Raw genomic sequence first — 14,212 nt, 5'->3', positions numbered from 1 at the left:
TGGGAAAAAAGATCAAATTACAGATGTATATTCCTAACCACAAAAAAAATTTGTTTTCGCTTCCAAATGGCAATATTTGTTTTTGCACAAATTTTTAGAGCACTTTATCGTCTTGTATTTAAAATTTATCTGCTGCATTTTTAAAATAAATGTATGTACAGAAAGCTGTGCTAGAAATGCCAAGCTCTGACTACCAAAAGTATCAAAAACTTCTTCATCCTGAAACCTTTTCAGGAACAATCAAAAAGAGATGCAGAAAATCCATCCCAGCTAGAAGATGCACACCAGTTTTTACTGATCATATGAAATGGGGGGGGGGGGGGGGGGGGGGGGGAACTACCAAATTTCAAAATGTAATCTTACCTGGGTCCAATATTCAGGCACAAAAAACTTTGCCCATCGTTAGAGTACAGGAAAATACAGTCATTTTACTGAGAAATTGGGCGTTGAGCTTTAAAGTTTATGTAGCCAAACAAGATATTCAGTGATTTGTCAGAAAATTCACCACATTAACACCTCTAGGACTAAACATGCTTATAAGTTCTTTACCTGAAACTTCCACTGCAAGCAAAAAAATAAGTAATTTAAAGGCATTCTTACAGATTTAATTTCTTTTTTTTGTTTTGTTTTGTTTTTTAAAGCTGTTTTCCCCGCAAGCAGCATATAACCGAAAGACTCTGAGACATACACACAGAATAGTTTTGCAAAGGCATCAAGGACACTTTCTGGCTTCTTGCTGAGGCACCACACCTACATTTACTACAAAATGACACCCTCATCTCTCCTTGTTGCTTTGGCCACGGCATAGGTCAGGCTTGCACTTTTTCCCCCGGACCTGTTTGCTTAGGACAGGCCCAGACGGTTCCTATCCTTGTGCCTGGATCAGCAGGGTGAGCATTCACAGCAGCAGCAGCAGCAGCAGCAGGAGCAGGAGCCGGCACCCTCTGCCCAGGAGATCAGCAAGCAGCAGAGGGCAGAAATGCAGAGCAATCGGAGCACTCTCCCTGCAACACCAAACACAAGGTCTGCTTCGACACGCGTTACATCTCAGGCAAAAATGCATCTGGATCAGGCTGCTGAAGTACTTTTAGGCTCCAGTTCTCTGTGGCAGCGGCAGCTGAACCGGGGCTAAGGCTAAGAGGGAAGTATTCCTGATAACTACGGGTTTAGAAAGCAAAATAAACACTGCATTTTGCAAGGTCTCAAGTATCTGTTGGTCCCCCTGGTTCTGAGGGGGGACCTCAGAACTGCTGCTATTGAATCTCAAAGAAGTGAGCAGTTTAATTCAAATAACAAGAGTTCAGTAAAGAAACATCCTTACAAACATGTTCATAATTAACCTTCAAATATAATTATTTCATTCATTCATTTTAGCAACCAAACTGAAAACATTGTTTCATGTGTAGTCTCCCCTTTGTGCATGGAGAAAACACAGCCAAAACGAAACTGTTGGAGACTCTCATACTACCCATGCATCATTTTTAAGGTATCAGGGTGTCCTCACTACAGGAGGTAAAAAATTCTCCAATGCCACTATTGGGGCCACAAAGTTTACCAACACTATTGCTGACATACTTAACAACATCAACCACATGTAAAGCCAGCAGCAGCACACCTACATAATCACGTGCAGAAGCAAAGAGCAAATTTATTTATTTATTTTTAAATTTCTAAAATCATTCAAAATACAAATTCACATGTTCCTTATATTTGTTATTACTTAACACGGTGCCAATAAAATTTAGCAAACACATTAACTACTCAAAACATTATTACTTATGTAAAAAAAGTCTGTTTTCTAGTCTGTCTTGGCAATTTTTCATTAAAACATACTTGAAGATGCTCAGGTCCACACTGTCAATCCAGCAGCCTGCTTTTTATTTGTTTCTGTTAAATAGACTGTGTTATACTCTATAGGTGAAAGAGTACTATCCTGCTATTTCTTTTTTTCTTACTCTAAGCTCTACTGCGCCTTCTACTCATTAGAGTTGAACTACTTTTTCCATGTACCAGGGATGAATTTTGTAGAAATACTGCTGAAGAGCAAAAACTAAAGGAAACCTAGAATGTTTATCCTTCCTTTGTTCTAATCAGCTCTGAAAACAATCAACTGCTTTCTTGTGTCAGCAAGTACACATTAATCACATTCTCACTTATTAAAAATTGCTCTTCATTTCGATGACCCTTTGAAGCACCGAAGTGGGATACAATATATTATGAAAAGTCACTGTTTGTACATAAAATAATCCTTCCATTTATATTTTACAATGTTCAGTATAAACCACTACACTGGAAGAGAGCAGGAAAATATATCTTCATATCTAGTCCCTGCAACTGAAACAACTTTTAAGCACCAACCTGTGCAGGGGTTCTGAATCTATTGACAGATATCGGTATAAAACAAGAGAACCGTATTTTATTACAAAATTCTACTTCCTCAGTTTGGAGTCCTCTTCTTAGAATTTGATTTAACAGTAACTAAAGCATCTTTATTGCTATTTATTTTACTCTTGGTCATTAGAAAAAAACTTGTCTGTTATAACAGTTGATTACGGATCACAAAAATCATGTTTATGAAAATATTAACATCTCAGCTAGCACGGTGAGGTTGTCTGTAACTCTGGATAAAACTACTGCATTAAGGCTATACACTCAGCCTTGAACACAAATCAGATAGGCTGGTTTAAATATATTAATGCCTGCTTTTACAGGTCCTCTAAATAATGTAAACAAATTCAATTAACAACCGCACATCTTTACATGCATCAAAAAATACTCCTGGACTTACACATCTGGGTAATATGACTGACGTAGTGGAATGGTTAGGAGGTTGAAGTTAACCATATGTATTTCCTGTAAGGCTTGGCTGTTTATTCCAGAATAAAATTAACACTGACTTCATTTTGCATAAACCAGCAGCAATTCTGAGTGGAAGGTTTAGTTGATGTAATTGTCTTGCTGTAGGATCTTATACAAGTATTCAGCCAGCTCATTTTCATCAGCAATATATTAGTGGGCTACAATTTAATAAAAGCAGCAAGCTGTTTAAATTTTGTTTCTAGAGAATCTTGTAATCAGGCCTGACACATTAGCTTGATTCAGTGCTGCTCCACTGCTGGAGACTGGAGACGGTGCTGCTGTCTGTGCAGCTTCTTTTCAACACCCGGGGCAGGCAAACAGAGAGAACAACAGGCAGAACTTGAACTTGCCCTAGCACAGCAGTGTGCCCCTTGGCTGTTGACCCAGATGAAGCAGCAGCCCCCCAAGGCAGCACATTGTGCCCACCAGGCTCATAACAGGGCAGTCACAGAGCAGGTTCACCTCTGACCAGCTCAGAGGTGAACAAGCTCAAGAGGCAGGCGCGGGCCACTGCCCTGCTCACACGGTTTCAAGGCAGGATGAGTAGCATCACTTTCTATCATGCCTTAGCTTGCCTAGATTCAGTTTTGCAGCTCACATGGGGACTGGTTGTGAGTTAACTGGGATCAATTTCTACTGAAATAAGCTTTATTAAAAACAAACAAACAAACAAACAATCACAGACAGGGAAATATCGATCTATAATACACTTAATCCTGTGGTGAGTCTCCTAAACATGTAAAGTTGTAGCAGATGATACCAAAACCCCTACAAATATAATTGAAACAGGAGAACATTTCTTAGTAGAGTGCCTTTATGAGACAAAGTCTGAAGTGACATTTCAGCAAATACTACATTTGTTGTCCCAAAACTTCATATAATAGTAGAAGCTGCCTCTTACTAGAAACACAAAATTGATTTAGGAATGGCCACTGCTTTCCTAAAATTTTCATATGTTACAGTCTAACCCTGACTAAAGCAGCACCCTACCAGGAATACAGTGACAGCATTCTTGGTTCTAAATACTGTCACAAGGAGCCACAAGTATTTAGATATTTCTTATACCTTTCAGTTGTCATGAATACCCCCTTATTACTAAGAAGGAAGTTATTAGATATGCATACCCATGAAAAACCTTTCCAAATAAGAGTTTTTGGAAAAAAAAAAAAGTTTTTTGTAAAAAATTCATAATTTTAAAATCGGTTATTATAGTGGTTGAAAATAATGTAGTTTTCCCATATTACACCTCAGTTATTTACTCTGTAACATTTTGTCTGTTTTTCTGTCCCATTATGCTAAAGGAAAGAATCTTTCATATTGTGCTATTTCCTATAATTGAAGAGGCTACAGAAAAAGGTCTGTTTGTATGTTGGCATGGACCATTTGTTTATATTTATGGAAAAAATTATCAAGTTATTAGGGACCAAGAAGCTCTGCAATCTTAGAAGCAGCTAAAAAGCTGCAAAGTGTTAAATAATAGCAACCCTCTGAAAGGCATACTGTCTCTTTTACACATCTCTTACACCCAGGACCTTTCAAAAAGCAGTTATGTCTATGTCTATGAACTCCAGGATCCTTTCCACTGGTGCAGAACTGGATAGCTGGTGCTGGATAATTTTCTGAGGAAGAGTACCAAAAAATGTGGAAGAGGCTGACCCTAGCACAGATTTAAGATGTTTTAAAATCACAACTGCCCGCTTGTCATGGCCCAAGGAGGCCAGAGATTGCCATTATATACCCACACAATGAGTAAGGGCTGCTTCCAGCTCAGTTGCCTTGAGCCTCACTCACCACATTTACTTCACTATGCTAGCAAAAAACTATGTTTCGTGATTTTTCTCATTTGTCAGCAACCCCACAACCCCTATGGAAGTAGCAGGATTTGTAAAGAAGAGATTCAGCCACAGCTGAAGTGGCACCACTACTCCATCCACTTGTTTCTGAGAAGATGGAAGTGTCCATAAATGATAAAGAGTGGCTGGTGCAAAGCATCTGCAGGAAGGCAAGTTTCACCCTTTATCTTGCTGCAGCACATCCCTGTACAGTACAGCAGGGAATGTGCTTCTCCTTTTATTTTTTTATGTATACATATATGTACACCTCACTCATCACTGCAGTTACCCCAGAGCAAGCCTGCTGCTCTCCAGAAGCATGAGAAGTCTTGCATGAGAGCAGGTGAAGTTGTGTACAGGGAACTGCACTCAAGCCCAGAGGTCTTAAAATTCTTTCAGTTTGGTTTCAGTGAATGGAAAGCAAGCAGTTTTCCTAGAAAACTAGTCCTTTCTTACCTCCACAATACTCTTGCCCTTTTCTTTTGCTATAAAGTACAACAAAATTGGGGAAGCCACACAAGTGTGCATTAACTAAAATTGAGGCTTGCCACTTATCAGTATGTTTGTCACTGTACAAACTGAAATCTTTAATGAATAAAAGACTTTCCTGACACAGCATTGAACAAGCAGTTTCTTGCTAACAGCTGCCCTTTAATCACAATCTTAATCACAAGCAGCATTCTAAAGAGCTAATCAAATTCTCAGATTTTCTTAGAGAGATCTGAAAATTTAAGACCCAATTAAACCATGTCAGCCAGCCAAATGCAATGGCATTGACAGACATTATATAAGAGGACTGCCACATAAGAAACCCTATATTCACTCACGAAAACAACAAATTTGTTTTCCAGTGCTATGTTTCCAGCACCTATTTTTTATATGCAATAGCTAACCCAAGTGAATGACCGATGTTTAAATCCTCTTAAGTGGATATGACATATTATCTTGTCCCATAACTGGAAACAGGTCAATTTAACCAGTGGCTATGACAGAGGAGTTAATTTTACTCCAGCTGAGCTTCCACATTTGGAAAATCCATTACAAAAAAAATATGCTTTTACATACAAAAGGTAATTTTTGAAGACAAGCTCCTCACTGTGCCATGAACCTAACCCCAAAGCTGGAAGCAAGAACAGAAAAAAGAAAATGGTAAAATCTAGCCTGTTAACAAAAGACTCAGTCACGTTGATTAGTTCTAGACACAGCCTATCTAGGACCATACAAAAGTACTGGCCACCACAGCACTTAAGCTTTTTCACAGAACAAGACAATGATAAAACAGATGGATGGACTAAACCAGAAGTCAGTCTGTCATCAGCTCCGTTTATTCTGAGCCTGGGTAAACTCAGAGAGCTACTGTCAGCCTGGGGTTACACAATAATGCTTCTCCATTCAGTGGGGCTTTTGTGTAAGAGCTGCCAAGGGGCTCTGGCCCTGCTTTTTTCGCTCCAGCAAGGGTCATGCTGGAATGCTGGTAGCAGGGCTTTCCTGGGAAAACACTGGGAAAACACAGAGACGGTCACACAGCACCTCTGTCTGAAGCATTTTAGGGTTTATTCGTGGTGTATTATTTGACCTAAGTAATAAACTTAGCCTCACTTTTTCCCCAGATATTATGTTAGTCAGCCACCTGTGTGAGCTTCTTAGTGCTGAAAAGATGAAAGGAAAAATAGTTTTTAGCACTAAGAAAATGTGATTACAAAACTGCTCAAAGTAGCAGAGGAGGAAATGTTAAAAAAAAAAAAGAAAAAAGTAACTGAACAGATTTCAAGTTGCCTTCAAGTATCATTTTGGTTTACATTAAATATTTATAGGTAAGTATTTTTTAAAAATAAAGTACCATTAAGATTATTGTTTCGACATACATAGAAGGTGATAAGTTCAGGACTTTTAACATAAGTCCTGTGTTACATTAGGGTAGGCTTTGGACATTAGCTGGTTGATAAAATTGGTACTTTGGGTATTTTCAAATCACCAAAAGAAATCTCATTTTTTTTAAAAAAAAGTGAATAGCACTAGTAACTGTCTGTAAATAACTTCTACCCTAATCTGTAAGCAATTGCACATACTGGTATACAACCCGGACAATTATAAGAAAGTCTATACTCTAAAAGTAGATTTGTAGTTAACAGGGTCCGACAATGAAATCAAAATTTTCTCAGCTCTAATACCTAAAAGAGATTCCTGGACAAGGGTATTCATTGGCACTTGTAGTGGGAAAGAAGTGCCCTATGATTGACATCTCCTAAACTCTTGCTGTTTACCAGTTATTAGCAAATCCTGCAAAAAACATCATCTGCAGGAGAGCTAAAGCTGAAACAAAAACGACTCAGTTTGAAACTTTTCCCATGTCTAAGTTCAGATACTTAGGCACATAAAGCACCAAACTAGAGATGCTTGCAAAATTGTGATTACAGAAGTGAAAATACACTTTTGCAAACAAGTTTCATTATACATACTCCTCCATGTTTGACTAATCTACAAATAGTGCTGTCTAACAGAAAGGAATTGCTTCACCTTTATCACTGGAATTTTTAATTTGTGTATTCTCTATCACAAAACAATTCAGATACATAAACTAGGCAGTGGTAAACTACATACTGAAGAAGACAGTTCTTCTCTCAGAAAATTTAAATTCTATTAAATATTGCTTTAATCTTATTTAGCAGGGAAAAAAAAACAAACCCAGGATGCTACTCATTAAAAAAAAAGAAAGAAAATATTAAAAAGAAAAAAATAAAAAAATCATCACTCTGCAACTTGGAAATTTTAAAATATCATTTGCTTTTTTATGTGCATCAAAGTGCAGCTGTATCTAAATTTAGAAATCACAATCAACAAGTTAGTAGCCTCCTAAACCCCATATTTTTCAGGAGATACTACTCACAATTCAGTTTAAGAAAAAGTGATATGGGTTGGGATATGTGGAAATCTGAACAGTTAAACAATGACATCTAATTATGCCTTGGGATCCTATCTCTAATGACCCAGCTTTGCAAACTATTTCCTAAAATTATATTTTATCTTTCAAGAAAGTATTATTCAGAAAAACACAATACTACAGTCCACTAACATCAGGCAATATTAAGATTACATGGTAAAGAAAACCAGACAGTTCTCCAAAAATGAAAGACATTTTAGTCAATTTTCTGAATTTAAGGTGCTTCTTATATGTTTGCTTTGGAGACTTTTAAAATTTTAAAGGGTTTCTAGGGGAGACCAAAATGACAAACTTCCTGCACTTTTAAAAAGCTGGTTTTCTCCTGCTAGTACCCCATTTCAGAAGCTAGCAATGTAAGTAAACACCACTGTTTACTTATGTAAGATTCACAACACACTACTGTTTACTTATGTAAGATTCATAACACAACAAGTGACCATACAAATACATACTATGTCCTTTCAAAACGGCACTGATTTACAAACTATGCTTATGGGTGCACCAGTTACTTCACATGCAATGGCTGCAAGAATTTGGAAATCTTTGTATCATGGAGATGGCTGGAAAATGGGAAATCATCCAGATATTTCAGTCATACTGATGTAATGTAGGCAGCCAAGCATCACAGCAGGCTTCCTACAGAACAGATCTACAGCCTGCTTTCAAAGTTTTTGGGTAACACTTAGTCCCACAACATACCAGGGCACATCCAGAGGTTGTGGATAGCATCCTGTCACTACTGCTTTAATCAATTTTAAGTAGGGAGAAGAAGGATCTTCTTATGTATCTGCGTCACTCCACTTTCCGTCACCCAAAGCCATGAGCCGGCACGTCATAGACTACTGCTAATTGAGCTTGAGGGGCATGTAAACAAAATAAATATCCCTGGATTGGGATATGCTAATGCTAGTCCCACGCAAGCATTACAGCAGTAAAGGGATTCCAAACAGATGAAGCCAACAGTTCAGACTGTCAACTCACTGCATAGAAGGCGACTGGAGTTAAGACTCACTCCCTGGATTACTCCAAGCATTCAGGACATGAAATACTGCTCCCATCCTGGTTCTTTTTCCCCTCTACTACGGCAGTCTTTCCACAATGGGAAGAAGTTCTTACCTAGTGCAGAGTTCAATTCTTATGCCGCCCCTTATGTCTTGCACCTGTTCACACAAATAAAGAAAACTAATACTGATGTGAATGCTGTTGCAGACAAAATAAAGGGGAGAGAAATAAGTAAGGGAAGTAGTTGAAAGACCAGGGGGGAAAATCACCCCATCACCAATCAGTCAGTCTTGTGAGTTAGCTCTTTGAGAGAGCCAGACAAAAGGAAAGAGAGAAACGCTGTGAGAAACTCTGTCCTTCTGTACCACCAATACTCCTTTTCCTGACTTTCCCATCTGATTTTACAGGACCTACTCTTCAGATAGAGAACAAAGTACTTTTGCATGTTCACTTCTGTACTGAAGTCTGTGTTCTCAGCCTTGAGCAAAGCTTTTCTTCTTCAGTTTCTCACTTAAGGTAAAGTAGTATAATTTATCTATATGCCTCACTGAGAGTGTTGAAGTTTGCAGTTATATTACAACAGGAAATATTGTATAAATGCTGGGTATGTTTCAGCAAGAAGAATTGAAATTATTCTTCAGAATAAACTGCTGTACCCCAAAATGAAAACCCTCCTGCATTAATCATTCTCACACTATGGTACAGGCTTGCTGGTTTATATTCAAGATTGTTCACATGCTTGTTAGCGGCACAGATTTACACTTTGTTGTTGCTTTTGGTATGGATTTTTTTGGTGTTTTTGTCTGTTCTTTGGGGTTTTTTTTAAATTATTTTACCAACCAAAACAAAAACCTCCCAAATGAACACTGAAAGATGAAACAAATTTGTGTACAAGGAGTTAGATTTCCAAAAAGACCGTGAAAATACTTACTTATTCAAACAAGTACAAACATAGTATCAAACTCAGCAGCACCCCTTAAGTCTACCTATAAATGCAAATCAGTTGTCAAATTTTATTTTTAAAATATCCTCTTTTTGTAAAAATCTGAATATACTTGGCAAACCCTAAAAACATTGATTTGCAATTAATTTTACCTCATTCTAGAAACAGCTTACCCTCACTGTTAATCAAAGACACTGCATATCTTATCTATTATAGGGAGTTAAGAAATAAATACTTGAAGAAAATGCAGCATTTTGTGAAAGAATGGTTATACAAACATCACAAGCCAGGAAATTGACAGGTGTTCAAAGTTGTTAGCAAGAAAAGACCAGGTAGCCTGTGTCAGTCTGATCTCACTCCCTGTGAAAACAAAGTCTCAGGGTTAAACAGTGCTGAAACAACCTTGGAAACTCTTGACTTTGTAGCTTACAGATGCATACACAATAGGTACTGAGTAACAAGATCTTTCAGCTGCAATAAAAACAGAAAACGCAGTTCTGAGAATAGCGAAATGCCAGGCAGGAAACTCGTAGAACAGAGATCAAATTGGTGCTAAGCGTCTGTAAAGCCAAGAAAAGCACAGGGAATATTACATTGTGGGATTAAACTGCACAAGTGTACAGACACTTCATATCTGACATGCAGGCACACCTCAACAGGAACTTAAAAACAGTCAATAACAAACAGCAGATACTTGGTAAGAGCAGTCAAAGCAAGACAGTAGAGTACTAAGAAAGCAGAATCTGAGTCAAAACTACCTTCCAACCTAAAATAATAACTACAACTGAAAAGGTTAAAAGATACTAAAATAAGAGCAGTCAAAGCAAGACAGTAGAGTATTAAGAAAGCATAATCTGAGTCAAAACTGTCTTCCAACTTAAAATATTAACTACAATTGAAATGGTTAAAAGATGCTAAAATATCATCAGCTGCCTTTGCAGACATAACAGTAGCAAAACTATCCTGTGTAATTAAAGATTTCTTATAATTTCTAATTGTATATGTTGTTCAAGTACTCAGTTGATCAAAAATATAAAAATAAATTTTGAAATTGAAATAAATTGAAGTAATATAGCACTTTTATTAATTCACCTTTAAAAAAAACTAACTCCAGAAATGTACCTGCATATTTCTTAAAAATCAAAATCAGGAAAGAAATTTTACTTATGGATGAAAGATATGGAAACTCAATTTCAAAATGCAAAGCTGAAGCCATACAGACCATAGCAGATCCCATCACAGAGTTCCCAGCTAATGCAAATCCTCAGCTTCCAGGATGCGAAGGAAGTGCGCACTCTGTGGCAGAAGCACACCTCTGAATGTAGGTGCCTGTTGTGATGGCACTTTGGTTGAGAGCATGTTCTTTCATAACAAATAGCGTTATGAGAGGTGTCATCATCATTGTTTACAAGTAGAATCCACCATTCAGCTCCTCTGGGCTCAGGAACTATCTTTATCACCTTTCATGCTACTTTCTACACCGTTTCTAGGAAAGATCCCTAATTCTGTATGGGGTTCTGTGAAAAGGAGCAACTGAGGAGATAATTGCCAGCAGCCCTGAACAATCTCTTTTTGTTTTTAAACTGACGCACACAAGAAAACAGTTTAGCTTTACAAGACCTGCATCACTTTTACAACTTGCACTGAAATTTAAAAGAATTGGTGCATAAAACCACAACAGAACCCGTTCCCTCTCCCAAACCTACGTTTGGACACTGCTTTCCTGGTCAAGTCTCTCCGCCCGGAGCCGCTCCAGCGCCCGGACCCCTCCGGCCGCCCCTGACCCAGCGCAGCCGCGGCTGCCGCGACCCCGGCCCGCGCTCCGGGGGGAGCGGGGCGGCGGGGCCGAGCCCGCGGGTTCCTACCTTGTTCGAGGCCATTTCGCTGACGGAGTGCCTGGTCTGCAGGGTCTCAAGCTGGTCCAGGCACCAGTCCAGCTCCTCCATGGTCTCGCTAGCCAGTTTTTGGTAGGCCTCCTCTGCGAAAAGACAGGGAAAGGCGCGCTCAGCTCGCAAGCGTCTCACAGGGCTCACGGGGAGCGCCAGCGCGCCCATCCTGCGCTGCCCGGAGCCCGGACACGGGCGCTGCTCCCTCATACTGCGAGCAGCTGCCCCTCCGCTGGGCCGCGCCCTGAGGAGACACCGGGACGGCGCGGACAAGTAACTTTGGTGCTGCGGGGCTCGCCCCTGGCCTCGGCTCGCCGCCGCCCGGGGCCGCTGCCGCCCGCAGCGCCGCCCCCTGAGGGAGGCTCCGGCTCCGCTCCGCGTCCCGGCCCGGCAGCCGGGCAGGGAGGGCGCGCAGAGCGCGGGGCTCGGCTGGCCAGGCACCCACAGCCTCCCACAGCCACCCAGCCCCCGCCGGCTGGAGCGCTGAGCCGTCCTCCCCGCCCTTCTCTTACCTACCGACCGCGGCACCATCAGAAAGCAGCCGGGCAACCTTTATAGAGGCGTGGGGGAAGGTGTAAGAGCACATGTGAGTGCCCCGAACCACGCCGGCCCACCGAAGCGCCAGCTGTCAAAGGAGTGCTCAAATAACTGCAGTCGTATTTGTTCTAACCCAGAGTCTGTCTGTGTGTGTGTGTGTGTGTGTGTGTGCGCGCGCTAGAGCAGGCACAAAGTATTGCCTGTTGTCTATAAGCACAAAGGAACCGATGAAAAGGCTTTAGAACTGGACACAGGAACACAATATGGGAAATGACCATGATTTTACCTAAATTGCTAAATATTCAATTGGAACTAACTGTCTTGCAGAAGTTTCAGTTACAGACAGGAAGACGTACCCTTCTTCAATAACTCCCCGACAACAGGAAATCTGTCAGTATGCAAATGATTTTAGAAAAATAATCCTATATAAAGAGTTCAAGCCTCACCTAAGCCTGGCTATTTTTTATTTTAATGTAGATCTGAAGGCAAGAATGCTTCTCCACATTGAACTCAGAGCTGAGTGAGTTCTAGCCCAGGTATCTCATCCTGCAAGCCGTGTATCTGAAACATCAACTTTTGAAACGGCTAGCATGGACACATCTAGATCAGCTACATGCAAATATTCCTCCGAGGGAGAGAAATGTTTCTTCGATGGGCTGGTTATGGACATCTATAACATCTCCCTTGACTTGTTTCACATTCATAACATCTCTCTTAACTTGTTTCACATCAAATTACCCTATTTTCAAAATGTCAGACAAGCAAAAATCAGAAAAAGAAATTAACTAAAACTCCTTTTCAAATAAAACATCCCAGCATGGACTACTGCCAAATAGCTCAGTGCATTATTTTACAACATCCTGGATGCTACACCTGTATCTTTTTATGTTTCTGAGCACATGTTCAGAAACTTCAAGTTCCCTCACAACTTTTAAACTTCACATACTTGTGGCTATTGCAAAAACACCCTACAATTTTGAATAAAGTTCACTATCATCTGAAAAATAGTAACACAGGAAGAAGTTTGAATTGAGATTAATTGGCAGAACCATTTAATGAAAATTTTGCAGTGTTTGCCACTTCAGTAAACACGTTAACCAACACTCAGCAAAAACCCTTCCCATTAAATTGTAAACTCTGTCATTCAGATGCATACTTACTACAAATGCTGTCTTATCCAAAGGATTTTCCTGGCCAATAAGTCAGGATTTCCAGCCTGTTTATCTATTGAAAGGGAATCCATAATGGTCTATGATACAACACACATCACAGATCACTAGTTCTTGAACACATTAAAACAAATTTGTATGATGTTACTTTCCTGCTAGCCTGAAGTCTGCCCAATAGCAATTCTTGAAAATCAGATATTGGGAACCATGTTTTTCTTAACAAGATCTTCCTTCTTAACACCCCATCTAATATTTAAGAGAGTATGTAGAAGTATGAAAACTACAAAATAAACTCAAGGGATACAATATTCAGGTAAAACTAATAAAATGTTCAGTTTGCTATTTATTTAGCAAAAATATATACATTACCAATAGCACCTTACATTCAGGAATCTTTATCTCTTGTTTACCTTACCAGTACATCTCAAGGCACATTAGAAAGCAGAATCCATCACTCACAAGTACCTCACCCTCAGGTTGCTTCTCACAATCTCCCACTTCAGACTGCCACACTTCAAGGGTCTGCGACTGCTGTGGGGACCCGACTGACCACTCAGGCTCAGTAAAATTCTGATGGCCAGTGCTAGGCTTAAGACTTGCTGGACTTGGCACCTCCTGACAATTCTTAGAACTCAGAGCTGTCAGACAAATCTTAAATGGAAATAAAAGGTTTTCTAAATGATGGCAAAGTACCCATCAAACAAGCACACCTGCAGTTCTGCAGGGCAGAACAACCGTAGGAAAGCTTTTTCCTGAACAGTACCAAAGCTCTAAATTTGGCCCACACTTTTGTTGTTATACAATGTGGTGGAAAATGTTGAGGTTAACAGCTTTTCAAGTATAACACTCCGGTGCCACTAAGCTAAGAATAAAAGAATAATTATAAGCTGTGCAGCTTTGAGAGCCTCACAACACTGTTTCTGACTTCTCTGTTACCTCTAAGATAGCACCCTGTAATTAGATCCAGGACTGATATACCAATTGGGTTTTTTTGTTTTAGACACATGATCAAGCTTTCCCACCCAGATGATGAAGTCTTTAAA

The 14,212-nt window shown here is 39.7% G+C and overlaps 1 protein-coding gene across 3 annotated transcripts in view; it reads right to left on the bottom strand.

Annotated features, from left to right (window-relative positions):
- Positions 1 to 14,212, bottom strand: part of PDE4D (phosphodiesterase 4D) — a 347,631-nt gene that overhangs the window by 31,770 nt on the left and 301,649 nt on the right. For all 3 annotated transcript variants that reach the window (XM_058044061.1, XM_058044062.1, XM_058044064.1), the window contains exon 6: positions 11,443 to 11,555. In XM_058044061.1, coding sequence (XP_057900044.1) covers positions 11,443 to 11,555 — 113 coding nt within the window. The remainder of the gene's footprint in view (positions 1 to 11,442; positions 11,556 to 14,212) is intronic.

Source organism: Melospiza georgiana, chromosome Z (genome assembly GCF_028018845.1).
Source record: "Melospiza georgiana isolate bMelGeo1 chromosome Z, bMelGeo1.pri, whole genome shotgun sequence".
Lineage (NCBI taxonomy): Eukaryota > Metazoa > Chordata > Aves > Passeriformes > Passerellidae > Melospiza > Melospiza georgiana.
The sequence above is the reverse complement of the archived record's forward strand: the minus strand, read 5'-3'. Positions and strand labels throughout refer to the sequence as shown.